General features: G+C 38.6%; 1 protein-coding gene across 4 annotated transcripts in view; it reads left to right on the forward strand.

The window, feature by feature from the left end:
• Positions 1-12,993, forward strand: part of TMCC3 (transmembrane and coiled-coil domain family 3) — a 154,672-nt gene extending 141,679 nt beyond the window's left edge. For all 4 annotated transcript variants that reach the window (XM_064655441.1, XM_064655442.1, XM_064655438.1 and 1 more), the window contains exons 2-4: positions 1,731-2,629; positions 4,085-4,220; positions 6,927-12,993. In XM_064655441.1, the coding sequence (XP_064511511.1) occupies positions 1,746-2,629; positions 4,085-4,220; positions 6,927-7,229 (1,323 nt within the window). In that variant the 5' untranslated portion in view covers positions 1,731-1,745 and the 3' untranslated portion in view covers positions 7,230-12,993. The remainder of the gene's footprint in view (positions 1-1,730; positions 2,630-4,084; positions 4,221-6,926) is intronic.

A 12,993-nucleotide genomic window follows, 5' to 3' on the forward strand; every position in this document is an offset into this window, starting at 1 on the left:
TTACCTGGTTTATGCCCTGAGCAGTGCAGTAGCAAAAGAAAAAGCAGGAAAAAGCTCCACTGTAATCCTTGGTAATCTATAAGGAAAAGAATATAAAGTAGGAGTAGAGATGATCTTGTCTCTGAAATGGTCTGGTGCAGATCCAGATTTATAGCTGTATTACCCCCTCTGTGTTTGTTCCCCATCATGGTAGACACAGAGGAAGACTTGTTCTCCTGATCAATCTCTGCACAATGCATGTTATTAACAATAGGACACCTTATCTGGTTACTGAACTTGTATTTTAAGGACAAAACAAGAAACCTTGAGAGAATTTCCAGGAGAGCCGCCCAAACTTTTCAAGGATAGAATAAACCTTAAACCAATACTTAATGATGGTCTTATTTTTTTTTTAATTAAGAAAAAGATCGAATGATGATCGCTGGACATGTACACATGGGTCTGGCTTCATGATCTTCAGTATTATAGAGAATAATAAACACTGTAATTGGAAATCAAACTTTTAACATACTTTTAACAGGCATTTTGAAGCAAAGAGTAGCTAAAGTGTTTCACAAATGCATGTTTAAAAGATACTTTAATAAAGCTGCTGCCTTGTCTCTGCAATGGACTTACCTGAGCAATCGTATTGGTTCCCTCTGGTGTTAAAGCTCTGAAAACCCATTATGGCTGGAGCATTTGTTAAGCAGTCTCTACAGATGTGGTATTGTGGCAGCTTTAATGAAATGCACCTTCTATGTCACAGAGGCTAAACCAAGATGATAACAGGGATGAAGCTATTTTGGTTAGATCATTCTTCTGTCATGCCTCTTCCATGACTTTGACTTTGTGTAAGGAAACGCTTTTTGTGTTTTGTATCAGACTGTCTTGCCTTTCTGTTAAGAAAGATGAATAATCTGTTGCGTTTGTGTTGTAAACGAGTTGCTTAATTGTTTTTGCTGTGCTTCCAGAGAGCTTTGTTAGGGTGTATGGATCCTATACGTGACTGAATGCAGTTTTCCTTCCTGAGTTTCCTTCTGTAAATCCCACTCAGTGAATTTGCTATTAAGATAGACTTAGCCACAGCAGATCAAGTTGCTGAGCATCTTCATCAAGCATGGAAAGCCAAACACAGGCCAATTCTTTCTCCATGCTCTCTGCTTTAAAAACTAGCAGCTGCTTCCAACTTGAAGCATACACTAAAATTCCAAGAGCTTTCAGCTAGTTATGATAAAACTTTGAATTGTGGGAGGAATTTGAATGGGACATATCAAAAAAGGCATTTAACCCAGGAAAATATGCTGAACAGTATAGAGCTGTTGTAGAGGGGAAAAATCTGCTTACATCTCCATTGGTGTTTGATCATTTCTAAGAGAAAAAACAGAGTGATTATCAGTCATGATCTCTTTGAAACTCTTAAAAATAAACAATATATTTAAGAACCTTTTCTAACTAGGTGTTATTCTCATTTTCTGGAAAACTGTGAATGATTCTGAAAAGCTGCAAACTTGAATAATTTTCTCTCTAATTCATCTTGCTTCTATTTTAAGAGAAACAAGCAGTTCCTTGGGCTGCTTATTAACCTATGGAAGTCAAGAAAAATGCTGCTTAATTTCAAGAAAAGTGTATTCTCTTTTGCTACTGTAAACTACTTTATATTGTGTACTTGGTATAATTACATACAGAAAAGGAAATTGGAAGTTTGATTTAAAAAAATAGAATTCAAATTCCATTTATCTCTTTTCTCTCAGGTGGAAAGACATGACATGAATACCCTGAGTTTACCGCTTAACATTCGCCGTGGAGGTTCTGATACCAACCTGAACTTTGATGTACCAGATGGGGTCCTAGAGTTTCACAAAGTCAAACTCAGCGCAGATAGCTTGAAACAGAAAATTCTCAAGGTTACAGAGCAAATCAAGGTTGAACAAACAGCTCGAGATGGAAACGTGGCTGAGTATCTGAAACTGGTAAACAGTGCAGACAAGCAACAGGCCGGGCGCATTAAACAGGTCTTTGAGAAAAAGAATCAGAAATCTGCCCACTCCATTGCCCAGCTGCAGAAGAAATTGGAACAGTATCACAAAAAGCTCAAGGATATTGAACAAAATGGATCTTCCAAAGCTACCAAGGATACTTCCAAAGATAACTTGAAAGATATTCAACATGGAAAGTCTCGTACCACTGGGCATGGAACAGAGAGCAGCAAGTCGGGTGTGCCAGGTGTATCTTTGACACCACCTGTCTTTGTTTTCAGCAAGTCTAGAGAGTTTGCCAACCTGATCCGAAACAAATTTGGTAGTGCAGACAACATTGCTCATCTCAAAAATACACTGGATGAATTTCGGCCAGAAACGAGTTCCAGAACATATGGGGGCAGTGCCACCATTGTTGCCAAACCAAAATATGTTAGTGATGATGAATGCTCAAGTGGGACCTCTGGATCAGCAGATAGTAATGGGAATACTTCTTTTAGTCCTGCTGTGGCAAGTACCCTGGACAGCCAAGGAAAGCTTTCCATGATTTTGGAGGAACTAAGGGAAATCAAGGAGACTCAGTCCCAATTAGCTGATGATATTGAGAATTTAAAGACACAATTTAAAAGAGACTATGGCTTTATTTCTCAGATGTTACAAGAGGAAAGATTTAGGTATTTTTATTTAACTGTTCTCTTGAAATTACTTTTGAACCGGTATAGGAGCTATTTGGAAAGGGGGGGGGGGAAGGGAAATATTTCAGAAGCAAGAGATAAAAATAATTCCAATCAATATCTGGTACCAACATGTTCCACTCCTTCCAGTGACTAAAACATTAGTATTTCCTATCAAATTATGTAGTAGTCCTTTGCTTTTTGTCAAAGGAAAACTCTGTCCTCTGTCATACTGTGAATTATGTGAGTACTGGAGATAGGAGTATTCACTGCCAATTGTTTTGTAACCAGTGGAATGATTCTCATCTGTTGTGACTCAAAAAAGCTAATCAGTCTATGGTATAGCAGAACTGACTTACAGCTGATAAGTGTTCCCTTGATTCCTGAGTACCTTGTCCAAATACTTCTCACACACATTGCTATCTTGTGGATGCAATGTCACCTTGTAGCCTGGTGTAATAAACAGCTGTGAGATGTAATTTTAAGTACTCCAGCACAACTTCCTTTTGCATTTGTTACTTGGCAATTAATTACTTTATCATCTACTCTGAGAAGATATGTTCTACAGAGGACTTACCCTGCTGTACCTATATCCCGTTTGTCATATCACTTGTGACAGTCAATTCTTGAAGTCTTTACTATGCTAGTGGGGAAAAACTCAGTATAAAATGCAATGTTTAATGTTTCCCTTGTTTACAGTTCTTGAAATACAAGGAAAGGCTTGATATCACATAACATAGGGGAGGAAAGAACAATACAAATGGCCTACTGAACTCAGGACTTGGTTTGAGGGGAAGACAGTGGTCTTTTCTGATAGCTCACTGCCATTAAGATCTCAAGCCTCCTACCACCCATTTCCGCAGCGTGACAATTTTGCCTCCATCATTTTTGTGCTGACTGCAGTGTTTGCCTGTTTGTGTGTTAAATCAAACGACAAACTCACCAAAAAAATTTCTAGTTTCCTGATGATTTAGTTGAACTGGTTTGCTGTGCAGAGGCATGCCAGAACAGGCTGTACACAAATGGCAGGACCTTGCAGTTGTGTTTGAGAGAGAACATACTTTTCTTGTCATTACTGGTTAGCTAGTTAGCTAGCTCAAACTTACTTATGAAACCATATCTTCTTGTCTAAATGAAGAGTGAAAAACAGAAAAATGTGAGTTGGAGATCCTTAGGCAGTGTTTATAGTTCATGTAATTTTCCAATGATGTACAGATATTTGCTTCTTAACACCCACTGCCAGCACGAAACACTGAAAAAAGACTTTCAGCTTGCTGAATAAATGCTTACGGAGAGTTTGCAAAGTTTTTACTGATTTCCTTTATGTGCTTTGTAATGCCAGTCCTATGAATTCATAGTACACTGAAAAACTATCTTTTAAAATGTGTAATTGTGTTCATGATTTAGCATTTCTTGAATAGAAGGCACTAAATTTAGACCTCTTTTCCTAATAAGATACGAAAGATTGGAGGACCAGTTAAATGACCTCACTGATCTTCATCAACATGAGACAGCAAACTTGAAACAAGAGCTAGCCAGCATAGAGGAGAAAGTGGCATATCAGGCATATGAGCGATCACGAGATGTTCAGGTATGTTTTTCCTTACCATAGACTTCTAATATTTGGTGGAAATCTTGTACCATGGAACACTCACGTCTTTCTACATCTTTGTAAATAAGGAGTCTGGGGAAAGATTTTAGCCCATGTTTTGTCTGTTTTAAAGTGAAACCCCAGCATATTAAATCAATGTGAATCTTCATTTGTTTCACTGGATTCAGAATTTTTTCTACTGGAATTGATGATGTAGGCTGGGCAGACTTGTGGTTGAAGAATGGTCTGTTTTAATTTCTTGCACTAGAGGAGGAAGGAATTAAGTCTCCTCGTATTGTGTAAAATGCCACCTTTGACAATGTCCTAACACAAACTTCTTGTTCAGACTTTCTCCAGTAAGTAGTCTCATCACTGGCAAGGTTTATTATAAATTGAGCTTCAGGTAAAAAGTAAGAGAGCTAATTGATAAATAGACTTGTAGATTTGCCAGTTATAATTTAAGAGTTTTAAGCCATGGTCACAACAACCTCTATGATTAAAACTGTAGAATGTGTTCACCTTAGTGATCAGTTGTAGTTATGTCTGGCTTCAATCAAAAGCCAGTAATAATGTCTACAAGTGTGTCCTGATGGCATGTAGCTACATATTTGAATATTTATATACAATATAATCACTTATATAATGCATAATATTTCTACTTAAAGCCTGAGCAAGTGGTGAAAAATGGTGAAAACATTGTTATGCTTTACCTATTTGTGAACAAATGAGGAATGCTCAAAGACTGTCTTCATATTGCCTCAGATGGTAAAAGAAGCTAAAACCTGTCCTGTAACATAGCCCTGTGCTCACATTTCTAAACACAGAGCCTGCAGGCAGGAGGATGATCACAGTTTCCTAACTGGTGTGAGAGTCAGGAAGCTCCTGGGAACAGAATGGGAAAGGATGTACTAAATCTAAGTGCATCATAGGTTCCTTTCTAGGTTTAAAGAAGAGAGAGATCTGATAGATTTAAAGAAAAGAGAACTCCTTTCTGTGAAGGTATCTTGAGGATGTAAAAACATGAGACCTGAGCTGTCCAGCAGAAGGGCTATGAGCTAGTCGCTAACTTGTTAGCAGAATCCTGGGGGGGGGGGATGTCAGAGACTTTTAAAACTAATCGAAGTTCTACATTGATACAACCTTGTTTCTTTTATCTCTATACAGCTGGGCCTGTTTAAACCTGCCTCTTTGGGGGGTTGGCAGATAAGCTAAAATAGAGAGAAGGCATTTAAGCTCTGGATATTTTGAGTAACAACTTTGTCGCTAAAGGATGTGCAGATCGTTTCTAAAGACATGCTCAGCCTCTCAATGCAGAGCTGCAGGTACCAGACTTTTGCAGCTAGACTTTCTCTAAAGCAGCACAAGATTTGAGAATAACTTACAGTCAGAGTGGAATAAGTACCAGGAAAGGTCTTTAGTGTGTAGTGGAGAGCATGCATGAACCATAAGGGACTTTGTGCCACCCATTAAGAATTGTCTTTTATATATATGTATATATGTATATATTACTAATTCCTAGAACAGTGAAAGAAACCAGTTCTGTGTAACACACTGTGCCATGTGCTCTGCAATGACCTTAGTGCCTGGCTGATCACATGGTAAGCCAGTTCAACTTGCTAAAATAAGAGAACTGACCCAGCAAGACAGAGTTAATACACAGAGGTTTGGGTTGAAACAGCTTACTGTGTGATCAGGTGAATGCCCCTGCCAGTGCAAGGAAAATGTTTGGAGTTTGAGAGTGGGGAAGGAAGTAGGGATGCTGGAACATCAGTTTTCCCTTTTATACAGCGGTAAAAGGTTATGTCACATTGATCAATCTCATTAAATTATAGCCTTCCACCATGTTACCACTATTGGTGCCCAAATCCCAACTCCAGCAAGAAGTGCATTTTGGCAAATAAGTGAAGCAGTTGGAAATTTTTCTGTGTTTCACTTTGGGAGGGCTTAAGTGTGGGGTTAGTGCCTTAGAAAGCATTTTACTCAAAGACCACTTTTAGTCCATCCTCAAGAAGAAGAGAAAGGTCTGCTCCCTTTAGAACAAATTGTAAAGAGGAAGAGATCATATGAAAGAGAATCCCATAAAAGCACCACCGCAGGTTTCTCCACTGTCTCCCCTGCCCACTTGGGGTATGGATCAATGAGCCTTCACACTGATAGAGGGAGAAGGCCAGATCTTACAGAGGACTCAAGCCCACATTGTGCAACAGGTGGCTTTGAGAGAAAAAAAATGTAGACCATAAAGGTTATGTAAAACAAATACTACATGTTGCAAAGTAGATTTGATTAGTATTGCAGCAAGTCCACCCTAATGTTTTCTATAGTATATAGAAAGAAACTAATTTTGTTGCTGTTCTAACACAGTGATAGTTGCTATGGCAACAGCTTTCCCATTACTTTATCTCATCAGTATATACAGCAAACATCTGTCATGAACATTAGAGTTATGATGCTTTTTCTCAAGCATGAAAAAAGTAAAAACTACACTGTGGCCAGTGTTGTTAGACTTGATTATGCCTGAGCAGGCAGTGATACATTCATGTAGATATACATGTGCACTTTTTTTTAGAAGTTCAGTGGTTCACTGAAATTTTAGCAGTGTATAATAAATTACACATCTAATCTAGCTGATGGATGGCTCAGCAGCTAAAACATGAAGAAGTGTTGAATGGAAATACAGCTGCCCTAATTCTTGTTTTCTGTCTCCAGGAAGCCTTGGAATCATGCCAGACCCGGGTGTCCAAACTGGAGCTCCATCAGCAGGAACAGCAAGCACAGCAGTCTGAAACAGTTAATGCCAAAGTGCTCCTGGGGAAATGTATAAATGTTATCCTGGCCTTCATGACTGTCATCTTAGTGTGTGTTTCTACTATTGCAAAGTTCATTGCTCCTATGATGAAGAGCCGCTTTCATATCATCTGCACTTTTTTCGCAGTGACACTGCTGGCAATATTTTGTAAAAACTGGGATCATATAATTTGTGCCATAGAAAGGATGATTATACCCAGATGAAGCCGTTGGACTTTTTTTTTCTTTTTTCTTTTTTCTTTTTTTTTTTTTTCATTTTCTTCCCCTCCCTGTTTTTTAAGCACTGTGTGTATACAAATTCTGGTGTAAATGCATAAAAGCATATTCGTTGGCAGTCAGTTGTTCAATCTGATTTTGTCTAACTGGCTATGTCTGTGATGAACTGCTCACTTAAGTCAGTCTTCTGCCTTAATCCAAAATGTTGTCCACTTTACAAACCCACACCCACAAAAGACAGTATGATGGTCTGGGAGGAATCCCAGCAACTTCAAGTGTCAGCTGTGCTTTTTACTAGGCTGGAGTGCAAAGAGTGTGACAGGAGGGAGTACCATAATGTGTATCAGCCCTGTTAGACTCATAAGTTAATTTCTCTCTGAATCCAACTGGAGTAACAAGCCAAATTGTGCTGTCATATGTATTACTAGTTCTTGATTCTAAATTAATGAGTATCTGTATATGGAGTTTCTAGTTTTCAGGACCAATGAAACTCAATGCTTCTGCTAGTAACTTTTTGCACAGAGTTCATTGTTTGTAAATTAGACCAATGATGACTATTGACCACAGTTAGCAGTTGTTCATTCTGGCACTGTTCCTTATCACATTTGGGAAACACATACATGTGGCATAAGACTTCCAAAGATGGACTGAATGGAATAAGATCTCCAGACCACTTTGTAAAGGAGTAAAGAAGCAAGTAGCTGGTGGTTGTCATCCAGACCAATGCACTTGCTTCAACCCTTGTAACCTGCAGGGGGAAAGAAGTACACAGAAAGGCATCACTGAGGTTAGCCTTTGTTAGCACTGAATTGTTGGGGTGTTCTAACTCGATGCAAAGCATTTAGGTGGTGGGACTCTGGGTACAGTGGGTTTCTTTCTTGTGTCAGATTAAAGAATGTGGCAGAAACCTGAGTGAAACGCTTCTTAGGGGAGCAGGGAGTTAAACTTCTGTAAATATACAAACTGCAGACTCTCTTGACAAACATTCCTGAAAATAATGTATTAACATGCAGTACTACTACTAGGAGACAGGGTTGGGTTTGTTTTCTCACTGGAATTTATTTTGCTTGATTTAAGAACTGCAAAAAAATTTCCCTGAAATCTGCTTGGCTTTCAGCCACGATGTAAAACAAGATCTTTATTAAAAACAAACAAACAAAAACCACCACAAAACAAACCACCACAACGACAATTCTTCTCCACTCTCCATTAAATGAAAAGATAGTGTCTCCAGTTATTTGATGTTCAGTGTTACTACCTGTGAAAATAATTGTCATGACAGATTTTCTTTTCAGTTGCAGTATTTTCTATGCTGGTATTACCGGAGGGAGGGAGAGGCTTGGTGTGTGTATTTGTTTTTAATCAAGTGCAATATTTGGTGTAGAAGTTGTGAGGACCTTATTCTGAGGAAAGGGAGTGGGGGAGGGAGAGGCAGGGGAAGAACTTTGACATTTTACCATGATTGGATTAACAGTGAATAGTTACTTTTTGTGGTTTCAGGAACTGAAGAAAGGACAGAATTAACTTCATAAATAATAATATGACTCAGCAGTTAGAAAATTCAATTAAAACACTTAAAAAAAATTTTAAAGAATTCTTTATATGCGCTACATCTTTGAACAGAGAATTCAGGAAGGACTGTGCTGGTTTGCAGGCGCCGGAACTGGATCAGGTCAGGCACACCCCTGTTATCCTAACCCAGGCCTACCTAGTCTCAGAGCATGGTGGAGTGGAAGCAAAAGTCCTGCTGAGAGAAATATGACTTTTAAGAGCCCAGACTTGCCAATTGGTTTATCCCTGACTGTGTCAGGAAAAATGATTTTATAGATAATTATTCTTTTCATTATTTTTTTTCTCTTTACTCCTGTATTCCTGGTATCCCCTGAAGAAGGAAAGATGTATTGTGCTATGCAGAAAACTTTTCTGCCTTCCTTGCTACATGTGCTCCTGCTGCTGTTCAGTTCAGGGAGACCTTTCTTCCCATGTCTCTTAACCCATTTTGTCACTGTATTGCGTGCATTGCAACAGGCCTTCACCCCCACCTTCCAAGTAGCTGTACTTGGCCTCCTTTTACAGCCAGCAGATAGACTGAGGGCACTGCTTCCGCTGAGGCAACTCATAAACTTATCTTCCCAGGAAAGTCCCTTCCACAATGTTAGAAAAATTAAAAAAGCAGCAGCTTTTTCCTGACTTTTACATCACAAGAAAAGGTTTTCCTTGGTAGGTTTTTGTTTCCTTTTCATGTGTCCTCAGATCCTCTTGGTTTTTTCCACGGTTTTCTTACACTGTGGTAGTATCTTCATTTTGAAAAGGCATATAATGATATAATGGTTTTTTTCCTTTTTTTCCCATTTCTTTAGGTAATGAATGTAGTTTTATTCAGAGCCCTTTTCTTTTTCAAGTCTTTTCCTAAACTCCACTACCCATTTTACTAATCAGCCCTATGACTCCCCCACTCCTTCATTTCCCTAGTCACATGATTATACATCCATTACCAAAACCAAACAAAAAGAATCCTAGTCCTGATCTTAAGAATGCTGTGATGCTTCTTGATGTTTTCTTGCCATCTTTATTATAATCTTCATTCTTATATTCAGCTTGCACAGCTACCTTCTGTTTTGGCCTCTTGAGAGAACAGTTTGTTTAGCGTTTTGTTAAATGAGTTCAGAAGGTTAGATGCGCAAGAAAGGAATGCCACCTGTTAATACTGTGTATGTAAGAAAAACTCCTTTGCCTGTTGCATGATTATATGTTTAAAGAGATAATCCTCCCAGTGCTGGTTTATGTAGTTAAGTGTTACATCAGGTAGTCTCAAGGTCAGGTGTATTTTTCTTGTAACAAGGGAAGCTGGTGTCATACAACCTGGGACCATGAAGGGCTCTGCTCCAAGGGCATCCTATTGCAATTCTGGAAGACAGCCTCAGTGCAAAATGAGGGTAGAATGTAAAATCGATGGCTCTACAAAAGATTGGTCACTATCTTGATAGAATCTGTGTTCAAATTGGAAACAGGAAGATCTTGCATTTCCATAATAACTTTACATCTGGCAGAGGACACAGAAAAAGATAAAAAGACTGCATAATATTAGTTATGCAAATTAAAACAACCCTAATTGGTGAATGGGCACATCAATTCTCTATTTTCCCTGCTGGATTTAAATCACTGGAGGATGTGGCACACATCAAGTAAATAATAAAGTAGTGAAGGGCAAAAGCTTGCTTTTGAGTGAAACTGCTATAGTTTTGCACAGAGTAAGGCTGCAGTGCCAGGAACCCTGCCAAGTGGAAGCCACCCAAGGGGAGAGGAGTCTCCCCTTCTGCCATCACCCCTCCATTTCCTACCTTGTGCTAACACTGGTGTGTGGTGAAGTCTTCCATATGCCATGTTAGTTCACTAGACTGGAAGAAAACCTTGGCGTAAGAGATGTATGGTTCTGCACATCTAGATATTAAAGGGCTGGTAGAAAGATCTCATGAGTATGAAGCAAGGACAAAAAGGGAGATGAGGCTTTTTCTTTCTTGCTGCAGTGAATCATTAGCTGCCCATAAAACCGGGCAGCTTCAGTGTAGAAAAGTTCTTCCTAGCATTTTCCTGCAGGGAACAGATACAAACACTACCAGGATGTGGTGGGACAGGCTAGCAAGCTGTTAGATCAAGAGCAGGATCAAGAGCAGACTGGTGCCTGTGCCATTATCTTCGGTACTGGGATCACTTCCTCTCTCTAGACTGGGATTATGTGAATGTACATATCTGGCCTGCAGTCAGAGCTCTGCTTACCATGAAAGTATGCCTAGGCCAACCCAGAGAATTGCAAGACCTCTTAAGGAGAACTCTGTTCAGCTTCTCAATGAATTAACCATGTTCTGTCAGGATACAATTTGCTTTTATGTTCTCATACAACACATTAGATATTCTTAGGATATTCCTTACACCTGCTCATCATGAGCCTCTAAAACACTCCTACTCAACAAAAAGTCGCCAGGCAGTGTCTTTTTTGCTTGGTGCTGCCTGGTAGTCAATTATTTCACTTCACTTTGACAGTAGTTCTCTGATGGAAAAGCCCCTGGATTAGTTGTTCATACTGTTCAGTAGGCTGTTGGCAGCTTTTTGTTCAGAGGGTTCTGGAGATTAATTTCTTAGGAAAGTTAGCACAATTTTCCTGATTTCTCCCACTTCAGCTTTCAGCACTAAATGAGGCTTTCTCTGAGACTTGTCGAATGGATCCCTCTGCTAGCTTCAACTAGCTTCAGCTCTGTTACTGTTGAATGTCCAATTAGTGATTGGTGGGACTGAATGAGACTCAGTTTAAATTTCTTCACTGTTCTACTTTACATTATATGCATTCATGCAACTTCTCATTTTATTGCACTCCTGTGATGTGATATCTGCTTGTTCTGAATTCTTATAGAGCCACTATAAAATCTCACTGCATTTTAGTTTAATATTAAAATGCTTGTGTTATGCAGTGCCTCTGCTGCAGGACCATCACATATGGATCCGATATCTGCTGTCCATGAAGGATATTTAAAAGCCAGTGGTTTTCTTTGAACAAATCATAACTGCTTATCTGGGGAATAGAAATTCAATAGGTGAATACAATTTGCTGTAGGAAAGATACACGATACACTGACTAGAACTGAAGCTAGACAAATCCACTGTAAGCATAAGCTTCAGTTTTGTAATCATAAGGGTTACAAACTAATTATTAGCTACAGAACAACATAATAAACAAGTACTCTAACACTTAAAGTCGAATGCGGCTGTTCAAAAAGGTATCAATTCAGGCTTATGTTTGATACAACGTTAACTACATAATCACAGGTAGTGCTTTCTGGAATCAAAATCAATGAAGAAGAAATGTGGGGGGAAAAAAACACAGAACCTTGAGGTTCATTTAGGTGGTATGAAAACCAACTTTTTTTTATTTGCTTTTCTTTTTATTTTGGGAAACTGAGTCCCTTTCCGATATGATAAAGACATTTTACATCCATATTCAATGGTACGACAGAAGGTAAACACAGATTATTGTAATTAAACACTTTAATTTAGATAACAAAATTTAATCACTTCCAAAAGTCCATCTAGGACTAGCAATCAGGCAAATTTATTCTCCTCTTTTTTTTTTTAACCAAGCAAATATTTATCTGCTTTCTTCATTTACCATCATGCCAGAACATGGCCTTAATTAATTATATTGCTTCCCTTTAAAGTACAAGAGATTATAAAGGACTTGTTTTCAGATAAAGTTGGAATGGTCTCTCTGATCCTAAGTAGAATTCTGCACAAAGAATCAGACAATTTTACATTACAACAGTGAAAGACCAAGAAAAGTTTTGTTTTAGTCAGTGGAATTGCTTATTTTCCCTGAAAAAGCCGAGATGATGCTGTATATAAAGACTGCATGAGGCCTAGTCAAACTGTCTTGTACGGTTGATTTGCTGTATGTTTAGCATATAAAGTTGTACTGTTGTTGGGAAGTTTTGCACAAAGCCACCTTTCCTTTTTACCCAGGGAATCTGGGTCTGGTAGTATCAAGGTGTACCAAAAACTGTCTGCTTTTATTGACTAAAATTAATTGTCTCAGTGTGTCACCTGCAGCGTTTCTCATATTATTTCCATTTTGTGCAGTACTGTGGAAAGATGCAATTACGAAAATGTAATTTTTGTATATTTGGTTGTGTAGTCATGACTGCCTCTAAGGTGCCATTAACATTTTTTAAAATAAAAATATTTACATTTATTTGATTATGAA

Source organism: Pseudopipra pipra, chromosome 5 (assembly GCF_036250125.1).
Source record: "Pseudopipra pipra isolate bDixPip1 chromosome 5, bDixPip1.hap1, whole genome shotgun sequence".
Lineage (NCBI taxonomy): Eukaryota > Metazoa > Chordata > Aves > Passeriformes > Pipridae > Pseudopipra > Pseudopipra pipra.